At 38.3% G+C, this 22,163-nt stretch overlaps 1 protein-coding gene across 1 annotated transcript in view; it reads left to right on the forward strand.

Annotated features, from left to right (window-relative positions):
• stt3b (STT3 oligosaccharyltransferase complex catalytic subunit B) overlaps positions 1–20,227 on the forward strand; it is a 103,153-nt gene extending 82,926 nt beyond the window's left edge. The window contains exons 7-16 of the mRNA XM_059945414.1: positions 2,490–2,636; positions 5,417–5,465; positions 6,551–6,705; positions 9,649–9,860; positions 10,330–10,517; positions 12,867–13,038; positions 15,641–15,814; positions 15,897–16,010; positions 17,807–18,019; positions 18,717–20,227. Of these exons, the coding sequence (XP_059801397.1) occupies positions 2,490–2,636; positions 5,417–5,465; positions 6,551–6,705; positions 9,649–9,860; positions 10,330–10,517; positions 12,867–13,038; positions 15,641–15,814; positions 15,897–16,010; positions 17,807–18,019; positions 18,717–18,797 (1,505 nt within the window). The 3' untranslated portion in view covers positions 18,798–20,227. The remainder of the gene's footprint in view (positions 1–2,489; positions 2,637–5,416; positions 5,466–6,550; positions 6,706–9,648; positions 9,861–10,329; positions 10,518–12,866; positions 13,039–15,640; positions 15,815–15,896; positions 16,011–17,806; positions 18,020–18,716) is intronic.
• Positions 20,228–22,163: the final 1,936 nt, after the last annotated feature.

Raw genomic sequence — 22,163 nt, forward strand, 5'->3', positions numbered from 1 at the left:
TAATTTTTGAAATGGTTGGTCAAATGTTAAATTGGCCAAACACTAGTCAAATCTGTCTGTTACTGCCCTGTTTGTATTTAACTTGAAATCTACGTACAGTATGCAACTTGCAGAATGAAAATTGTGCATGTCTGACTGCACTTGCTCATAACTGCTTTTACTGAGGATTATTAATGGCAACTAAATGCAGTCGACTGTGACTGAAGAACTACGTTGCTAGTAGGTTATTGCCTTCATCTTTCAGCCTCCAACTTCCAGAAAGCAACCAATAAGTAATTTTCTTAAATTTACCCTTAAAAGCCCACAGCTCCACCTCAAAATGCCACTTTTACCCCTCATAATCGTACATGGGTTTGGGACTGTCACACAAGAGTGCAAATACAAGGTTGGATATCGCCACTATCATCTCAGCTGCAATTCAGTGTTGAATTTGTTGCGAATTTTTGTACTTCTCAATTGTTACGCTACGTGATCTGCATGCTGGATCAACAGTAGATTTGACTGGAGTTGCTTTTGGAAGTTTTGTTGTCTTAGTAAGTGGATGATTCATGGAGATCGGTTGGTCAGTGATGCACCTCTTCTTTTATTTAAGGAGGCCAGACTGATATTTCTAGAGGAAACTTGCATGTTTACAATGGTAGAATTACCATAGGTAGATGAAAGTTTGCTCTTAATCATTTTTTGAAAAATATACACAGCTAACTTTTAATGATTAAAGCAATTTCAAACCAGTTATCTCACTGTCCTCCTCACTATATCTCCACTGTTTATTCCAAGCAACACACAAAATGCTGGAGGAACTCGGCAAGTAAGGCAGCATCTATGGAAATGAAAGAAAAACAGTCGATGTTTTGGGCTGGGACCCTTCATCCATGCTGGAAAGTAAGAGGGAAGATGTTAGAGTGAGAAGGTGGGGGAAGGGAGGGAGGACAAACCTGAAGGTAATGGGTGAAGCCAGGTGGGTGGGGGGGGGGGGGAGTTGAAGTAAGAAGCTGGAACATGATAGGTGGAGAAGGTAAAGGGCTATAGAGAAAGAATTTGATGGGATAGGAGATTGGACAATGGGAGAAAGGGAAGAGAGAGGGGCACCAGAGGGAGGTGATAGGCAGATTGGGAAAAAAAGTAAGAGGGTAGAGTGGGGAATAGAAGGAAAGGAAAGGGGGGTGGAATCCCTGAAGTTGGAGAAATCGATGTTCATGCCATCAAGTTGGAGGCTGCATAGACAGAAAATGAGGTTTTTTCTCTTCAGCAATATTCTCCAACTTTAACAGAACCCTACCACCAAACACATCTTTACTTCCCCCCACCCCCTCCACTCTCTGTTTTCCACAGGATCACTCCTTCTTTGATTCCCTTGTCCATTTGACCCTCCACACCAGTCTCCTTCCTCGTACTTACCTATGCAAGCAACAGAAGTATTGCACCGTTCCATTCACCCCCTCCCTCACCCTCATTCAGTCCTTCCCTTGACACAGTACTTCACCTGCGCATCTGTTGGGGTTGTCTACTGTAGCCAATGCTCCTGATGAGGCTTCATCCATATTGGTGAGACCCGATGTAGATTGTGGACCATTTTGTTGAGCATCTGTACTCCTAATGTAAAACATGGGATTTTCTGGTGGCCGGTCATTTTAATTCCAATTCTCTTTTCCTGTTCTGACATGTCAGTCCATTACCTTCTCTTCTGTCATAATGAGTCCGCTCAGATTGGAGGAGCAACTCCTCATTTTTCATCTAGTTGGCTTCAGATCTGATGGCATGAACATCAATTTCTGGTAATTTTTTCCCTCCTCCTCCTCCTTCCCTTGTCTTCTATTCCCCACTGACCTATCACCTCTCCTTGGTGCCCCCTATCCCTTCCCCTTCTCCTTCCCCCATGGTTTTCTCTCCTCTTCTATCAGATATCTCCTTCTCCATCCTTTTCCCTTCTCCACCTAGCACCTCCCAGCTTCTTACTTGATCCCTCATTCACCTGGCTTCACCTATCACCTTCTTGCTTATGTTCCTTCCTCTCCTCGCACCATCGTATTCTGCAATCTTCCCTCTTCCTTTCCAGTACTGATGAAGTGACTCGGCCTGAAACATCAACAATTTTTTTTTATTTCCATGGCTGCTGCCTTACCTGCTCAGATTCTCCAGCAATTTGTGCGTGTTGCTCTAAATTTGCAGCATCTGCAGAATCTGTTTGTTCCCATACTTCCTTCTCAAGAATTGAGTGATCCAATCAAAGTGAACAAAGTAGGCAACTTTGATAAACACAAGAGATTCTACAGATGCAGTCCATTTTTCAAATTAATCACCATTAATTAGATTGCTGAGGAAAGTTTGAACTATTGAAATAGATCTCGGCAAAGCAAATGCTGATTGCCTTGCAAGTGGGTCAGGAATTCAGAGTATTCATTTAATTAAGCCATCCTCTGGGCTTTGCATATCTGTACTTGTTCGTTAGAGGAAATAATCATTTCACCTTTTTGTTCTCTCGTAATTAGGTGTATTTGCCCTGCTCCAAGCTTATGCCTTCTTGCAGTATTTGCGAGACAAGTTGACAAAGCAGGAGTTCCAGACATTATTTTTCTTGGGTGTGTCTCTTGCTGCTGGAGTGGTACTTCTGAGCGTTATTTACTTAACTTACACAGGTGAGTCTACATACAAAATGCTATTGTACCACCTTTCTTTCTCCATCACTTCCTTGTTGCCTGGTTATATACAAAAGTAGGAAGACTCTATTTTTACTTTTAGTAGTAAATAAATTCTTTAGTGTTGCAAGGCATTTTGCTATCTTGGTGATGACGTCTCACCATGACTGTCAAAATAAGGTTGTGTCTGTATGTGCTCTTCATGACATCTAATCTAACATTATGTCAATCACAAACACTTCCCAAATCCATTTTGCCCTTGCCCTTTCTGTTGTTGAAAAAACTTTCAAAAAAATTAACAAAGGTGGATGCATATTTGGAAGACTGTTAAATGAGATTTCTAAAGAGTTTGAAATGAAGCAACTTAAGCAACTGGTTAAAGAAGATTACTTATGTATTCATTGATTATTGCATTTCTAATTTGTGGGAAGCATGACTACAGATGAAATTAATTGAGGTGGTAAGGAAAAATTTGTTGTAAGTAGATTGAAACTGTAGTTTTGGTATATCAGTTAATGATTACTCCTCGGTGATGATGAGTGGAACTACATTCATCATGAGTTTTCATTGATTATAGACAGCTACACTCCCTACAGTTTCAAAGAAGAAAATAGTTGGAAAGTTAGAAATTATTTTTCAAAGTTCACTTTGACCCTTCATTGAGCTAATTTTCTCAAAGTCATTCAAATTAAAAATGAAAATTCGTACTCCTTCAGTAATACTTATCTCCTTAAATATGTTACTGTCTGTGGATCACAGATATTAAGTAGAGATTTTAGTGCTAATTATGAAATACTTAATTCCTCGAAGAGAAAGATTGTGTAAGGTTGAGCAAATTTTTTTATCTGTCAAAGACTGAATATCAGAAACATAGAAAATTACACCATGGGAATATGTCCTTAGGGCCACCATGACTGTGCTAAAGTTGATGTCAATTTAAACTAAACCAATCTTATCTACCTGTATGTAGTCCATTTTCCTCTATTCCCTGCCTGTTCAAGCCTCTGCCTAAATGACCCAACGCAGACTGGGAGACCGTTCGCTGAACACCTACACTCTGTCCGCCAGAGAAAGCAGAATCTCACGATGGCCACACATTTTAATTCCACGTCCCATTCCCATTCTGATATGTCTGTCCATGGCCTCCTCTGCTGTCAAGATGAAGCCACACTCAGGTTGGAGGAACAGCACCTTATATTCCATCAGGGTAGCCTCCAACCTGATGGCATGAACATTGATTTCTCAAACTTCAGTTAATGCTCCCCTCCCCTTCTTACCCCATCCCTTATTTATTCATTCCCTTTTTTCTCTTTTCTCTCTCTGTCCCTCTCACAATAACTCCTTGCCTGCTCTCCCATTTTCCTCTGGTGCTCCCCTTCCCCCTTTCTTTCTTCCTAGGCCTCCCATCCCATGATACTCTCCCTCTCCAGCTCTGTATCCCTTTTGCCAATCAACTTCCCAGGTCTTAGCCTCATCCCTCCCCCTCCTGTCTTTTCCTATCATTTTGGATCTCCCCCACCCCCTCTTACTTTTAAATCTCTTACTATCTTTCTTTTCAGTTAGTCCTGATGAAGGGTCTCGGCCCGAAATGTCGACTGTACTTGTTCCTATAGATGCTGCCTGGCCTGCTGGGTTCCACCAGTATTTTGTGTGTGTTGCTTGAATTTCCAGCATCTGCAGATTTCCTCGTGTTTACCTCTTTAAACATTGCTTTCAAATCTGCTTCTACCATCTCCCCAGCATTACCTTCCAGACATCTACCACTATATAATAACACTTGCCTCTTCAATCTCCTTTAAACTTTACCACTCTGACCTTGTACTTATATCTTATAGTATTTGACATTTCCACTGAAAAAGATTCTGTCTTGAGAAAACATTCCAAGTTTTGCTTACAGCTAATACTCCCCAATCCAAGCAACATCCTTGTGAACCTCTCCTATATTCTCTCTATGCCTCTACATCCTTTGTATAGTGTAGTGACCAGAAGTTCACACAATGTACCAAATGTGGCCTAACCAAAGTTTGATCTAGCTGCAACATGACTTCCCAGCTTTTATACTCAGTGCACACACCGATGAAAATAAGCGTGGCTTCTTTACCACCACATCCACATGTTACACGTGATCCTTCTGTACATCAGTACTGCCAAGGACTGTATATTTTCCTCTTGCAGTTGGATTCGCAAAATGTAACATTTCACACTTAACTAGATTAAACTCCATTTCTTTTCCAAAAGTTCCATCTGATCTATATCTTGATGTATCCTTTGACAACTTTCCTCACTAATCACGACTTCATCAATTTTCATTCGATCCTTTGAGATGCTGAGAGGTATAAGCAAGCTGCTGAATGGTGGAGGATGGCACATCCTTAAGTGAACTTCAAGAAGCAGTTTCCCTCTTAGAGTTGTGAATAAGTAGAATGTAAACCTTGAAAAGAGCTGGGTAAATATCTGGGAATCAGATTTTTGAATAAACATGGATCTGGGAAATGGTTTATTTCATTCTGGGTTAGTAGTGCTTACTTGGAAAAGATTGGTTAAATATTGAGCACTTTAAGAGATTTACTGAGGTCAAGATGGAGCTGTGCCAAACCTTCCCTGGAAAGGTTAAGTGTAAATTAACTTTACATCAGTGGAAAGAGTGGATATTTCTTATTTTATAATTGCTGATGCTCGGCAAATTGTACCACCACTTTCTCAGGGTAAATAGCTGGAATAATAGGTGCATCAGTGGAAAAACACTTTTCTAAATGTTGCTGCTGCTGCTTTTGTTTCAGGATATATTGCCCCATGGAGTGGGAGATTCTATTCACTTTGGGATACAGGGTAAGAATGTTGAAGGCCTGTCTCCTTATTTTTTATATGGGTGAGGCTTGGAGCACATAAGCAATAATTATAATCATAATAACTGCACTTAGTTTCAAGTAGGGTGCTGATTTAATTAGTAGTTCAGTTTTAATGCCCGAATAAATGTTTTTAACTTGCATGTACTTGCATGAATTGCCTTGGTATACTATTGCCATGTTTTCAGAATGAAATATGATAATGAAAGTCAAAAACATATTCTTAAGTTTTAGGGCATGCCTCCATTCGTTCATCTCCCAGAATATTCATTTAGGCATTTGTTTCTGTGGAAGTGGGGGGTATTTGGAATTGACTGATGCTGCAGTAAACTAAATACTTGGAGCTTCTTGTTGGGACATTTAACAAAAGCTTGAAATTGTTTACCCATTGGTTGGAGTGCTCATTTTTCTTTTGGAGAAGGAATTGCCAATATTATTCTTGTATCCAGATGCAAGTATTTTTATTTGTGTATGAGTGTGGGCATTACAGGCTTGGCGAGCTACATTCTGTATTGCATTTGAGAAAGTGGTACTGTTACCACTGCAGCCATTGTATTTAAGGGACTCCCATTGAGCCCTTAAGTAAGGGGACCTAAGGTTTTGAACAAGTGAATGTCAAGAGTAGTCACATGTTTCCAGGTTGGGAAGGGAATGTAGTATAGCAGATCCCAATCAATTCCTGTTAAAGTTGTAGCAATACATAGTGAATTGAATGAGCTGACACAACCAAGCCTTGAATTTTTCATCTGCCACTCCTCTTGAAAAATCTTTGCTGGAAACATGCATATAAGATATGCATAAGCTGTTCAACTAAATAGATGAAGAACGCTGGATAGATAAATGTAAGAAATCTTGGAAATGGTGTATTATAGTTTTGCAGTTCATATTGCCCATTTTACCAGCTGAAAGAGTTGGTGAGATTTACAGTTGGTAGACGCAGGCTATGGATCTGATGTAATGCTAATACATACATTTTTTTGTAATGGCATGAGTGATAATTTAAAGTGATTCTTTTCATATCCCTATAAGTGAATTGCGTTAAGCTCATCTTTAAGATTTATTCTGTAGGTATGCAAAAATCCACATTCCCATCATTGCTTCGGTGTCTGAGCATCAACCTACAACATGGGTTTCCTTCTTCTTTGACCTTCATATATTGGTCTGCACTTTCCCAGCTGGCCTGTGGTTCTGCATCAAAAACATCAATGATGAAAGAGTATTTGGTAAGGAAATGTGTCGGTAATCACATTGATTTCCAGCTTGAAAACTTAACAAGATGGAAACTGCATGCAAACTCAAGAATGTGGTTAATTACTTGTTAATTTCTGCCATTTTAAGTTCAAGAATTATATTGTAAATTAGATCTGTGAGGCTACATCCACACTAGACCGGATAATTTTGAAAATGCCGGTTTTGCATAAAAACGATAGGCGTCCACACTATGTGTTTTAAAAAATACCTCTATCCACACTGAAATGAAGATATCGGCGAATCTCCTCCTCCTGCGCATGCGCAGGACACATCTGCCGAAAATAAACGACATGTTTAGTGTCGAATCTCGCCATAAAAATGTGTGTTTGTGTAGTTACAGACTAGAAAAACTTAAAACGGCAGACTGTTGGCTTTCATGCAGGAGAACTTAAAAGTAAAAAAAAACAAATACTGGAGCATACAGCGGCAACCGACGAAGTTCACAGACAGATTGACTTGGCTGACGACGAGCATTGAAAAACTGACTAACTCTGTTGCATTAATAAAGCACCTTGTTAAATGTATAAAACATGTCTGCATCAGTATTATCTTGTATTTCCATACAATGTTACATTAGGCTGTTACACATCTATTGTCGGAGAAGTACTTGCATAAATAGGTAAACCACCTTCATACGAGCAAGGACAGAAAACAGGGCAAAGTGATTATACTTATTTATTCAGTAAGTTATGGGTCAAAGTATTTGGTGAGTACATTTCTTACTCTTCTGGCATCCGTTTCATTGCCGTCTGTTCTGAAATTGTTAGGTTGCATTCAAGAAAACAATGAAATAGCGCACTGCCATCTGACAGCATTTTCAGAAGTCTCTGGTTATCCCGTCCACGCTGATCCGGCCAATCTGGTGTTTTCAAAAATACTCACTCTGGAGAGTGTTTCTGAAAAGTTCCGGTTTCGGGGGATGAAAACGCCATTTTAGTGTGGACGGAGGGTAAAAACGAAGAGAAAAAGCTTCGGTTACAGATTTATTCGGTGTAGTGTGGACGTAGCCTTAGTTGCGTATATTCATTCTATGGGAATTTAGAAAATAAAAAAATGGGATAAGAAAGCTTTATTGCATCAATAAATTTGATTCTACATGTAGATGGTTTTTGCAAAGTACAAGATTGTCTCAAGTTGAGAAGGGTTAAGAAACATCAGACAAGCATCATGCCAGTAGTTTCTTTAGGTGCTGATATTCTTGAGCTTGGTGATACAATCCATTGTACACCATTTGCAATATTTATTAATTAACCCACATTTAAGCTTAGACTGCACCAGTATTTCCATAAATTTATATTTTCATTTTAATCTATCTAAATATAATTATCTCTAAGTGAACCACAATGATATTTAGGTCTTAAAAGCTTGTTCTAAATCAATACAAGATTGTTTACTATCATTTCCTGTATACAAGCGTAAGGGGAATAAAATAATTGTTACTATGGATCCAACGCAGGACAAAAACCCCCCACAAAATATAAAGAACACAATAAATATAAATAATTAAGATAGCTTAGATACATTGATTGCATGCCCAAAAAGTGGTGCTGAGCTGTACATATAGTAACTAATGGGAAATAATAAAGTAGTGGTGTTCAGTTTTACCGCTTGGGGGAAGAAAATTTTTTGTTCCAGTGGTCCTGGTGTGTATGCTACATAGCCTTCTTCCTGGGAGTGAGACAAACAGTCCATGAGCATGGTGGGTGGGATCCTTCATAACGTTACTGGCAGTTTTCTAGCACCTTTCTGTGTATATATACTTATTGGCAGTTAGGCTGGTGCTGGTGATCCATTAGGCAGTTTTGACTACCTGTTGTATTGAGCCTTCCTGCCGGTTGCAGTGCAAATTCCATACCAAGCACTGATGCAGCTTGTTAGGATGCTGTCTACTGCATTTCTGTAGAATGATGTGAGGATGGATGTGCAAAGTCTGGCTCAATTCCTTGAGCATCTGCAGATTGAACACTCAGATTGCTGTCTTATCAATTTGAGTTCAAATTGTTTGTTAAGCCGTGTTGTGTCTCCTCTGATAAACAAGATTTATTAATAAGAGCTAATTTTCTGCAGTCATTTAAATTTGATTACAATGTACCATTAGTTGGAGGAAAAGGTCAACTGTTAACTCTGGAAGATGTTTACATACTTTTAAAATCATGGCAGATATCTCAAAATACAATATTTTATCCAACTAATTTGATTATTTACTATCAAAAGATGAAATAGAAGATTTAATGTTTTGCAGTTAGAAACATTTTGTTTCTATGAGCAAAGAGTTAAAACATGAAGTGAAGAGCATCAGGTTAAATGGATTTCATAGAATTCATTAAATCCCCACTTTGAAGCTTTTAAAATAAAATTCATCTATCTGAGTCAGCATATTCACCCTTTAAGGTGGATGCTGTCCATGGCTCGAGTGAGTGCAGTGACAATTAGAAAAACGACATCATGAGTTCATTTTTTAGGAATCTTTTTCTTCATATCTGCTTTGCTATTCTAGATATAATTTCGTGAATTTGGAAAATGGCCAATATGCACTTTGTATGCATGTGTTTTTACAAATGGGCAGGGTGAACCCAAAATTACATCTATAGCACACTACAATCACAATCAGGTTTAATATTAGTGGCATATGTCGTGAAATTTGTTAACTTTGCAGCAGTAGCACAATGCAATACATGATAAATATAGGGAAAAAGAAGTACTGTATATATATTAAATGGTTAAAATAAGTAGTGCAAAAGCAGAATTTTTTTTAAAAGTATTGCGGTGTTCATGGTAATTGCTGGGGTGACTGCTTTTTATGTACTGACTTCGAGGGTGGGGTATGGGGGTCAAGGATGTTACTTATTTTTACTTGAGTGACATTGTTAAAGTGCGAAGCATAAACTGACATTGAAAATCTAAACTCTCTACAGTTGCCCTTTATGCAATCAGTGCTGTTTATTTTGCTGGAGTCATGGTACGACTGATGTTGACTCTTACTCCAGTTGTCTGCATGCTGTCTGCCATTGCTTTCTCCAATGTCTTTGAACACTACCTGGGGGATGACACGCAGAGGGAGAGTCCGCCTGTTGAAGACAGCAGCGATGAGGATGATAAGAGGAACTCTGGCAACCTCTATGATAAGGTAAGGAATAGGGAAGCAGCTGGACGTAATTAAATCACTACAACAGGCGAGTATATAAGCTCTATTGTATTTGCTCTAAGTAAGCTTCTAAACAAAAAAAGGGGGTGAGCTTGCAGTCAAGCTTTGTAATCAAAAACTTCCTCTGCTGGCAGGGAGATAGTCATGTTTATGCCGATAACTTCGGTTTGTGACATCACTGTAATAAAATGCATTGGGAACATTATTTGGTGCCCCGTTATTCTGCTGTGCATAAAAGAAGATATTGGGAAAGTCATACTGCAACTGTTGCTAATAAATCTTACTTAAAGCTTTCCTGGATGTAAATTATTTTTAAAGTGAAATGGTTGCTATTTTACACTCTGTCATAGGAAATGGAAAGTTTCATTTGATAGAACTAGAATCTCTCATGGCTTCACGTAAAGTATTTGGAAGAAAAGATTCTGACAGTCTATCTCACTGATTTCCATAGGCGGGCAAGGTGAGAAAGCATGTATCCGAACAGGAAAAGACTGAAGAAGGACTTGGTCCTAATATCAAGAGTATTGTTACCATGCTAATGCTGATGTTACTAATGATGTTTGCTGTACACTGTACCTGGGTTACAAGCAATGCGTACTCAAGCCCCAGTGTTGTCCTCGCGTCTTATAATCACGATGGGTAGGAACTTTATTTCTTTCTATTTATTTTTTTGTTAATTAATTTTAATTACCTGAAAGCATCTACCTAATAGCTTTTCCTTGGATTGGCATCCATATCTTGTGCCTCTGTAAAGTGCCTTCAAACTTGGCTTTATAGCCGAATATCTATGCAAGTTGTTCATTTTCACAGAAGTGGCTAAAGATTGGATAGGGTTTTGGTTTCTGAGAACCCAGAAGAAATAAATAGAGGCCAAAGGCAAAATTGGCTAAACAGAGCCATATGTTTGGTTAAAGAACCGCAGTGCAGCAATGGCTAAATACAAAAGGACATACTCTCAAGGTGATTAGAGTAAAGTAAAGGGGGAATGTCAGAAGTAATTTTTTTTACACCAAGTGATAAGTACATGGAATGCATTGTAGGGTGGATGGTAGAGGCAGATACATTAGGGGCACTTAAGAGACTCCTAGGCTCATGGATGAAAGAAAAATGGGTGGGAGGGAAGGGTTATATTGACCTTGGAGTAAAGGTTAAAAGGTTGGCACAACATCGTGGGCCAAAGGGCTTGTTGTAGCAGTACTTGTCCACACTTAGTGCCCACTTTATTAGATATATCCTGTACCTAATAAATTGGCCATTGAATGTGTGTTCATGGTCTTCTGCTGCTGTAGCCCACCCATTTCAAGGTTTGACAAGCTGTGCTTTTAGAGATGCTTTTCCACGTAATACGTAATTATTTGAGTTACTGTCACCTGACTGTCAGCTTGAACCAGTCTGTCCATTCTCCTCTGACCTCTCCCATTAACAAGGCATTTTCGACCATAGAAATGCCGCTCAGTGGATTTTTTTTTTGTTTCTCACACCATTCTCTGTAAACTCTAGAGACTGTTACGCATGAAAGCTCGAGGAGATCAGCATTTTCTGAGATGCACAAAGCAACCTGTCAGCCACCAACAATCATTCCTCGGTCAAAGCCACCTGGATAACATTTCTTCCCCCTTCTTGGCCTAAGCAACAACTGAACCTCTTGACCATGTCGGCATGTTTTTATGCGTTGAGTTGCAGTCACATGATTGGCTGGTTAGATATTTGTGTATTTAATAAAGTGGCCACTGAGTATATGTAGTTCATTCCTTTTCCCAACCACATTTAATCAACAGATGTTATGTGCTACAAATATTATGGTTCATTTATTCATCTGCTTCAGTGCTGCCATTTTTTTAGATCTTACTTTTTTTAATCTAACCACATCTGGATAACTCTCTGTTGCTCCTGCAAGCATTCATTCAGACTGATTACCTAGTCATAGAGTTCTTTTCAGTTTATTTTAAAACTAGACTTGTTTTGAATAATATCTCCTGGAAGGTGCATAAGTTTTTACAGGTAAATATTATCCTCCGTCTGGTGTTATGCAATTTCTGTTCAAAACTGAGTTTTACATAGCAGTGTAAAACTCATTGCTTTGTAAGCACACCAATGATCCTGTCTCCCAGTGCTCTGATGTTTTCAGTTTGCAATTTGATGCATTTTGGTGATCTAGTCCATGGTGAACATGAGCCCACACCATCCAGAAGTCAATGACGGCACCATTTGAGAAGCTCAAGGCTTAATCTGAGCTGTTGATAGAATAGGGGGATGCCCTCTTTGTTTCTAGTCTATACCAAATCAGATCTCTTGGTGTTTGATTCCAGGAATAATATCCCATGCCTTGGACAGACTATTTGGCTTGAAACTATTAATAAAAAGGTGCATAGATTTTCTTTGTTTCATATCAGCAGTATGTCTGCATAATTTTGTGCAGAACCTAATGAAGTCTTTTGAAAGATGGATATTGCTCAGTGAAGAAAGATTGGGAGCCAGCATGTTAGGCGGCATCTGAGAAGAGCAAAGCAAGTTTAAAATTTCATCAACCAGAGCCTTCGTCAGAATTGTGCTGCACCTGTTAACTCTTGTTACTCTTTCCCCAGAAACTGCCTATTTTTTCCGAGTGCTTGCAACATTGTCTATTTTTGTTGCAGGTATCTAACATCTGCAGTTTTTTTTTACTTTCAGAGATTGAGATGCATTTAATTTGTCTCCTGCATTAATTTTAGTCATCTATCTTTCCGTTTATTCCACCATAGCCATCTTGAAAATGATTTTATTTTCTTCTGAAGTCAATCTGTTTGTTTCAGGTCCTTTAGTTTTTGCCCAGATCAGTAGATTAACAAGTATCCAAATGTGTGAACAACTCATTTGTAGTAATAAGTTTCATAAACAGCTTTTTGATACAGAATTGTATGATACTTGTTAACTTTTTGAATATGAGTTTCTCTACAATCTGGATTACATTTTGGTATTAATAATTATAATTTGTTTTTAAAAAAAAAGAACCCGCAATATCCTTGATGACTTCCGTGAGGCATATTATTGGTTGCGACAGAATACAGAAGAACATGTCCGAGTGATGTCTTGGTGGGATTACGGGTATCAAATTGCAGGAATGGCTAATCGGACAACGCTGGTAGATAACAACACATGGAACAACAGCCATATTGCACTGGTAAGCAGTCCGGTGACCAATGGTTTAATCCTGTAAATGGTAGATCGCTTACTTGTTCACCTCTGAGCCCCATGGACCCGTCGTTTATTCGTGAGGCTGGAACTGCTTTTTGACCCAAGTTCCCATCATCTCTCTCAACAGTGGCTACATTTCTAAAGTAAATTGATGTGGTTATTATTTTGAAATATCCCTGAGTTACAAACGGCGCCTCCAAATGCATGTTCATAGAACGATGGACCGTGGCAAACATTAAGGATTTGGTCTCTTGTTCTGGCCCTTGCTCTTCACTACAGCTAACTGATTAATCCACTTCTGCTTTCCCCATAGCTCTGCAAAAGTTCTCCCATGTATTAATTTGCTTTCTTTTGAAAATTGAAATTGAATATGCTTTTCCCATCATTATTGATACCACATATTACAAGTCTCATGCCTGTCCAAGACTGTGACATTCTGAAATGTCTGTGTTTCAACTTTTACCCAGCCAGTCGTTTATAATTTTTAACATAACTGAGATTTTGTAGTGTAACGGTAACCAGGATATACAGGCTTTAAATTTTATAATCAATGTAGATTTTCCTTATTCTCCTTGCTAAAGTAAGTCACTTTATACATCCCCACTGTAAATTTCATCTGACAGACCTATTTTTCACCACCCAGTCAACCCCTTGCTGAATGTAGTTGTTGCACACAATTTGATGAAGTTTCACTATTCCCCATCTGTAAGTATACTGAAATCCGTTTTCTTAATATAGCTCACAGTTCCAGCACCAAACTATGGTATAATTTTCTTCATTTTGAAAGAACCATTCACCACTACTATCTGCTTTCGATCCTAGAGTCACGTTGGAATCGGTGTCCATTTAATCCCAAGATCCCCAATTTTGGACCAGTTTGTTATCTACCTTTGAAATTCTGTATAGTCACACTCACCATCAAAGAACTTGATCACACCGTCTCTAAGTCAATCCATATTTTTCCAAATGACTATTAATTCAGTCCACTCTTAATGACTCAAAATTCCTCACCACATATCCATAGCCAGGTTTATAGGTATGTTTGTGCAGCTTATGCTTGACCCCTATTTATTAAGGTAATTGGAAGATAATTATTTTTAATGAGCTTTTAAGAATTTGGATTCACTCCACTTTTAATACAATCATGGCCTAGCTTCCATTCTACCTTGTGTCCTGACGAAGGGTCTCGACCCGAAAAGTTGACTGTTCATTTCCACGGATGCTGCCCGACCTGCTGAGTTCTTCCAACTTGTACATGTTGATTTGACCACAGCATCTGCAGTGTACTTTGTGTTTTCCATTCTACCTTCCCTTTCCCATATTGCTTGATTTCCTGTTAATCTCGGTCTCAGATAGTGTGGTCATAAAATGAGCATCGAAAGGAGTGGGGTAAAGAATTTGAACGATGCATAACTCAGTGAAGGAATGTCTCCTTATCTCAGTCATAAATTGGAGTTGCCTTATCCTGAGAGCATCACACTCCTGATTCTTCAACCATGAAATGCCAACTTGCAGCATCTATCCTGTCATGCCTCATAATAAATGTATTCATTACAAGTACATGACCTCCCAGTCCTTTCAATTGTATAGAATATAGATCCATTTTTCATGACTTCTCCTTTATAAGTCAGCTGTCCTGTCTAGTCATCAAGTTTGCAAATACTATTGACACTCTACGGTCACAATTCCCTTCCTTGTTAAAGAGACCAGAACACTGCATGGTATAACAGGTGTAGGACTCACCAAACCCTTTATTGTATCAGGACTTTCTACCTCTCGTATTCCAATTCCACTGTAATGCAAATATCAGCATTCATTATCAGAATCAGGTTTGTTAGCATCAGCATGTGACATGAAATTGTTAACTTAGTAGCAGCAGTTCAATGCAATACATACTAAAGAGGAAGAAAAAAAATAAGTAATCTTATTATATAAAGAATATTATTATTATTGCATATATTATTATATATATTATGTATTGTATAATATATAATTATATAATTGTTATATATTATACAATACATAATATATATAATTAAATACAAATGATAAGTGAAAAAAGTATCTTATTCAGTGTACTTTTTACAGTGCATGTATGTTGAATAGATTAAAAAACATGCTAAAAACAGAAATACTGTATATTTAAAAAAAAGTGAGGTAATGTCGAAGGGTTCAATGTCCATTTGGGAATCGGATGGCAGAGGGGAAGAAGCTGTTCCTAAATCGCTGTGTGCCTTCAGGCTTCTGTACCTCCTACCTGATGGTAACTGAGAAAAAGGCATGCCCTGGGTCCTGGACATTCTTAATAATGGACGCTGCCTTTCTGAGAACTTTAAGTGTCACCTTTTTTAAAAAAAAATATATCCCTTTCCATATTAAAATCCATTTTCCAGCTTGTTCCTACAGAGAGAGGGAAACAGCTGACTTTCTATTTTTCATTCCGTACCATTGAGTTGGGGAATTTCTCAGTTACAGAGTGGACATGTAAAAATATTGGCAATGAACTGGTTTTGCTTTGTGTCAGAACCTGTTTAGCCATTTGTTCCTTTTATGAAGGGATTCTGACGTTCAGTATGATTATCATTCAGGTTGGAAAAGCAATGTCATCCAATGAGAGTGCAGCCTACCAGATAATGCGGAGTCTGGATGTGGACTATGTTCTCATTATATTTGGTGGAGTGATCGGTTATTCGGGTGATGATATCAACAAATTCCTCTGGATGGTCAGGATAGCAGAAGGAGAGCATCCAAAAGATATCCGGGTAAAGTGATGTTTTTCGTTAAAGATTTGTTTAATTAATAGCTTCAGCTGCTTTGCTAATTGGCAAACATGTTTTATCTTAGGAGAGTGACTACTTCACACCCCAGGGAGAGTTTCGTGTTGATAAAGCTGGCTCACCAACTCTACTGAACTGTCTCATGTACAAGATGTCCTACTACAGATTTGGAGAGATGCAGGTGAATAGGTGTTATAAGTACCATTAATTACGTTATTTCGGATATTTTGATTGTCATTTTAAACTTGTGAAAATATGAACATTTGGACGGTGCATTGGATCTTAAGTGAAAAGTTGGCTATCCTGAAGCTCAATTAATGATGTCTAAAGTAAGTGCAACAGATAAAAGGTCAGTACAGTTAAACGCAAATATACTGTTACCCTATTTTTTGAAAATTCGGATGGTTTGCCACATCAGATTCTGTTCCCTGCACCCCCTTTATACTTGCTGGTTTCTCCAGTTCCTGATCTTCCTTTACCCACCAGGGCCCCTTCCCCTCCTTTTAAATCAATGGGGCCCTACTCCTAAAATGCTGGAGGAACTCTGAAGGCCAGGCAGCAACTATGAAAAAGAGTGAACAGTCCTAATGAAGAGTCTTGGCCCTGTCGTCGACTGTTTACTCTTTTCTATAGATGCTCCCTAGCCTGCTGAGTTCCTCCACCATTTTGTGTGTGTTGCTTGGATTTCAGCATCTCTAGATTTTCTAATCTTTGGGGCCCTACTCCTCATGGTCTGTTTAAAGCTAGCAGAGCCCCATTTCCCACACTGTATAAACCCACTGGGCTTCAGTTCCCCTGCTCCCTTCATACTCTCTTGTTTCATTGAAGAATGTATTATAATACTGTGCAATATCTTCAAAATAAAGTGAAACTGAAGTATTTCCATATTAATAGAAATAAAATCTAATAGTCCAGTAAAATCTCCCAGTTCAATGCCAGCAAAACCTCATGACTGGTGAACTTTTGGAGTTTTCCTGTATCAATCTGGGTGTGACAGCAAGAAACTCGGATCACAGTAGAATAGAGAGAGGTGAAGCAAGTGAGTGAATGGGTTTAATAAGGGTTATGTGCGGTTGTGAACTTTGATAAGAAGAAAAGGTAAGTAGAATGTCTTGATAGTGAAAAAATTTTTAGATACCAGTAGTTGAAGAGATCTTGGTTCACTGATTTTTGAGAAGCAGAGAGGAGACATTTGGGCTCAAAAATTGGTAAGAATTTGGAAAGTTTCCAGTGATTTGGGAAAACAGAAGATGCAAAACTGCGAGAGAGAATCGAGAAACTGGCCATTTTTGCTATTGTTGGGGAAAATATTGGAGTTCATTGGTAAGAAGATATGCACATATTGTAATAAGATTACTCAATACGGTGTGTTTTTTAAAAAGGGAAATAATATTTGGCAAATTAATTATAATTCTTTGAAGATATAACAAGGAGGTCTTAACATAGAAAATTGATTAACTGACAGAAACGATAAGAAAAGCTAGGTTATTTTTGGGCTTGAAGGCTATATTTATGGAATACCTCAGGAATCAGCTGGGGTTTCAGCTATTTCCAGTTCACATCGATGACTTATACAAAGCCACCAGGCACTCTGAGCAAATGGGCAAGCAAATTGTAAAGGAGCAGTAGTCTGCAAAAGATTGTTGTAGGGTTAAGTGAGTGGGCAAAATGATGACAGCTGAAGTATTGAATGAAATTATCCACTTTGGTCATTGGGTTATTCAGATGGTGTGGGACTAATGAATGTTGGCATTTGTAATTGCTAGTTTTAGTCAGGCGAGCTCAGACTGGTTCGGGGAGAAACTAGAATAAAGGGTTACTAGGGGAATAGGGAGAAAAGGTACGTGTGGAACCAATACCTTGAAGCAGTTTGGAAAAGAGGAAGATGTTTTGGGAAAGGCAATAGTTAAGAGAAACCACATGTGAAACTGTAATTTGTTTCAGGAATTAGTTTGACGACAGTGTTTTGGTTTACAGCTGGATTTCAGAACACCACCGGGATTCGATCGCACCAGGAATGCTGAAATTGGGAACAAAGACATCAAATTCAAACACCTGGAAGAAGCCTTCACCTCAGAGCACTGGCTCGTGAGAATTTACAAAGTCAAGAAGCTGGACAACAGAGAGAAACTTGACCATAAACCAAGAGTAACTAACATAATGCCCAAACACAAGTATTTATCAAAAAAGGTGGGGTAGCCTTTGAGAACTTTGTACATAATTACTTTCTTCTGTTGCCAAAATGTTCCTCCAAATCCAACGTGTTGCTGAATTCTGTCCAGCATCTGAAGAAACCAAGTGACAAGCCGTGATATTTTTTTTAGAAACATTCAGTATATAATTTCATGCCATTGTGTTGGAATAGGTGCCAATGTGCCCAAGTGGAAGCACAGGGTTTGAAGCAAGAACATTCTTCCCTGGGTGTATCTGTTCCCTCCGTCAATGAAAAGGTTATTGACATTTTACATCAATAGACACACGCCCTCCTTACCCCATGCCATTTGAGTTGTTGTTGTGATAACTCATGCTGTGAGAAACTAATGAGTTTGATAAATCTGGTACCATGGAAACTGCTGAACATGTCTGAAGCCAGATTTTATATATATTTATATATCACTTCAGTAACTGTAGGTTTTTTTGATTTTTTTTTCCCCAGGACATGTTTCAACAGCATATTACTTGAAGGTTGTCAAAGCAACCAGACATGGGGGAAAGAAAGTTACTGCAAACCAGCCTTTAGCACTCCATCTCTCTTCCCTAATCCCTGATAAAGAAAAGTTTGTGCCAAGCCTTTATTTTCTAATGAATGTATTAATTTGGTTTAAGATATTGGCGATATAGGTGTGAAAACTGCAAATTAGTAATGCTGTTCATCTTTATGCCCTAGACTTCTAAAAGAAAGCGTGGGTATGTGAAGAACAAACTGGCACTGAAGAAAGGCAAGCGACCCATCAGGAAGACCAACTAAATCATCTGCAAACCCTGACAACAGGCGGTTGTCCTGATGACAACCAATCTTTGCCTTTAACTACAATCGGATTCCATTGCAACACAGAGTTGCATGCATTGCTCGAGAGATTCAGACAGTGTCAGCCCCATAAATCTGTATTTTGGCACCTGTTTATAGAGCCACGTTTGATTGTGTTGGCAAAGCAGACAGCTGGTGTCCAGGGGTCGCAGCAAAATTCTGATTGGTACATATTATTCTTCATTTAATTTTTTTAAATAAAAATGATAATGGGCTAACTGCACCAAAGAACCCTGCTCTTTCTTATTACCGATACATGTGTACTTTCCAACCATTTGAAAAGGGCAGTAAAGAGGGTTTTCACAATTTATTTTGCTAGGGTGAGATTAATTTTAAATGAGAACTAATGACTTCAGATAAGTTAAATATATTGTACAAGGTTGTTAGGCATTCTGCATACCTGTATGGGCAGGATCAACGTTTTGGCACAGTATGCTGTTGGTCAAAGTAAACCATCTCCATCTAAAAGCAGAGTGCAAGAGGTTTGCCAGTATTCTCATTCTTCATTGTCCTTGATAGTACATGATGAGGTACACACATTTAATATGGGAAGGTGGGAGGTTTAGAATTCAACAAGAGGGCAGAAAGTGAAGGACTTTACACTGCAAAAGGCTGGCAAATACACATGCTTTTTTTTTCTATCTATGAGATTTAAAAATGAAAGAGTTTCCTCCTCGTCATAGCCATGTTCATTTCATTTCCACTGAAATACTTTCTTTTTTTTATATTTGCCTTTTAAACCTTGTAATGACAGGAAAAGGTAATTATTTCTGACATGGGGCTGTAAAACATTTCAGTGAAGAAATTCATCTTTGGTTGTTGAATCTAATTGCTTGAGAGTACTGACTGCCAGTTTTATTCACATTTGATTACATTGAAGCCAGTGGTTGATACTGGGGAATCATTTAGCTGTAGCAACCAAAACCTACTTTTCTCTCCTTTCATTAATTCAGACCCGGACAAGTGTCCTTTTTTCTCCAATAATAAAAACTCTGATTAATATGAGAGAAATTCAAAAGAAGCAGTGCACTATTAGTAAAATCAGAGGCAGACAAATCTCATCATAGAGATTTTCCTTTTTATCACTCTTTTTCATTCTGTAACAAAAATCCAGTCTTCTTTGAAAAGCTCCTTTACTATGAGGTGACAAATGACTAATAAAGACTGATGGATGGTACTTGCTCTTAATATTTAGTTAATGTTCCCCTTTCTTCCTGCGAGGGTTAAAATTGTAATTTTCTATGTACACAGCGCTCTTCAATGCAAAAAAAAATTAGCTGCAGATGCTATTGGTGTAAAAAAAAATTAAAGAATAGTATGTACCGTATTTTGAAAACATTTGTAAATTAAACTGTGCAGTACATGCCTTATTGCTGCTTCTGGACTGTAGTTTTTCTTAACCGTTAAATTTGAGCAGATGTTGGGGGAGTCTTCATTTCTTACTCTGATGTTCTTTTTTTAATGTTAAACTTATGATTACAGCGACATTAGTCTCTGTGATCCAAAGTAAACTGAAATTACGACTGCATTTATTTCTTACGGGGAGGATGAAGGCATGGGAAAGCCATTTTTACATATTGCTTAGTTTTCAGTTTGGATCTGTTGTGAACTGTAGCCAAAATAAATGTTAAAATGAATTTTTGTGTTAAGAAAAAAGATACTTTCTAATCCAATTTTAACATGATTAGTTTTACTTATGCATATATAGTTTGAGCATTGTTTTGCAGTGTGCCAGAAAAAAAAGTTGTTTAAAAAAAATACACTGCAACTTAAAGACATTTCCCTCCTTTGCTTGTTTTGGTGTAGCTGGCTGTGGCGGGATGTTGCTTGTCTTGTTATTCTGCATCATTTTTCACAAAGAAACATAATTGCTCTCTTCATACTATTAAACTATATCCTCAAAATTATGGACGTAGTTTAATACAGTTAGTAGTTCTTCCACATAATTTTTTTGTTTTGAAGCAGGCAAGATTGAGTTAACTTGATGGAATCGGTTTTTGCAATAACTTGTGTTTACAGTTAACACTATCAACACCATAAAATGTCTGAGTACTTCACAAGAGTGTCTATCAAACATATTAAGGTAATCCTTGTCAGAGGAAAAGGTCTTGAAGTTGCTTTAGATGAGAAAGAAATAGAAAGAATTAGCATGGGACTTCAGGCAGCCAATCACAGTCATGCACAGAAGATCACAAGTGGAGCATCACTGAGAATTGTAAAACTGGAGTAGGTCAGATGATATACTGTAGAACAATGCCTCCTTGAAGGTATTGATTACAAGGGAGAAAAACAAATGCATTAATGTGAAGGTGATGTGCTGAGGCAGTGATGAATGGACATGCTGCATTTTCTGCAGAGTTCTCAGTCTCTGAAGAGAAGTGAATATCAGATATTTCTCATTACAAGATGCGTGATTGATCTTGTCACTGTTTGGCTAATTGTTGAAAACTTCAGAGTTCAGTTTGCAGTCTTGGAGGAGACGACTGCTGATGCTGCAATCTTGAGCAACAAGCAATCTGCTGGAGGAATGCAGTGGGTCATGCAGCATCTGTGGAGGGGAATTAACAGTCAATGTGACCTAGCCTTCTCTGATTAGTGAGTATCGGTCAGTAATTTTACTTTCAATGAATCCAATAGTATTTTGAGTTTCCAGTAGTTATCTGCTCACGTCATTCTGGGACTGCCCAGATACTGCTTAGCCAGCACGGTTTTATTACCAAGACAAGGAGTCTCCCTGAGAATAATTCAAACAAAAGGTAAAAATGCCATTTCTGAGGGACTTTTCTGGTGATTATCATGTTCGTTGAAATTGTATCAGATTCTTAATTTAGACCTCCAGATTTTGGTAGAGAAACTTTGATTAAATCAGACCTAGTTCTAGTTTTGGGTATCATTCTATTAAACTAGGTTTTTGAACAGCATACAGCAGCTCTTAGGGAAGCTCTACTCTTTGCTGTTCCTGGCAAGTTAAATGCTAGTTAATAAGAACAGCCTGATGAAAGCTTGGCCCTTTGAAATGAAGCTAGAACCAAATTCTAGTTAAATAAACAAATCCATTGTCACCAAAGAACAGTTTATTAATATGTAAACTAAATTATTAAGTGTCAATACTCATGAAAAGTTGTGTAGTTCTGTTTATCCGCTCCCATTGAAAGGCCAAAAATTAGTCAGGTTGACCTACGTAATGTGCTTTCTGCTTTCTCCTACTTTCCCCATCTTCATTATCCTCCCACTGTCATCATGCTACGCACTCATACAAGTAGCGAGAATACCAGCAAGTGCCTTTAGGAGACTTTCAGCTCTTTA

The sequence above is a fragment of the Hypanus sabinus genome, chromosome 20 (genome assembly GCF_030144855.1).
Source record: "Hypanus sabinus isolate sHypSab1 chromosome 20, sHypSab1.hap1, whole genome shotgun sequence".
Taxonomy (NCBI): domain Eukaryota; kingdom Metazoa; phylum Chordata; class Chondrichthyes; order Myliobatiformes; family Dasyatidae; genus Hypanus; species Hypanus sabinus.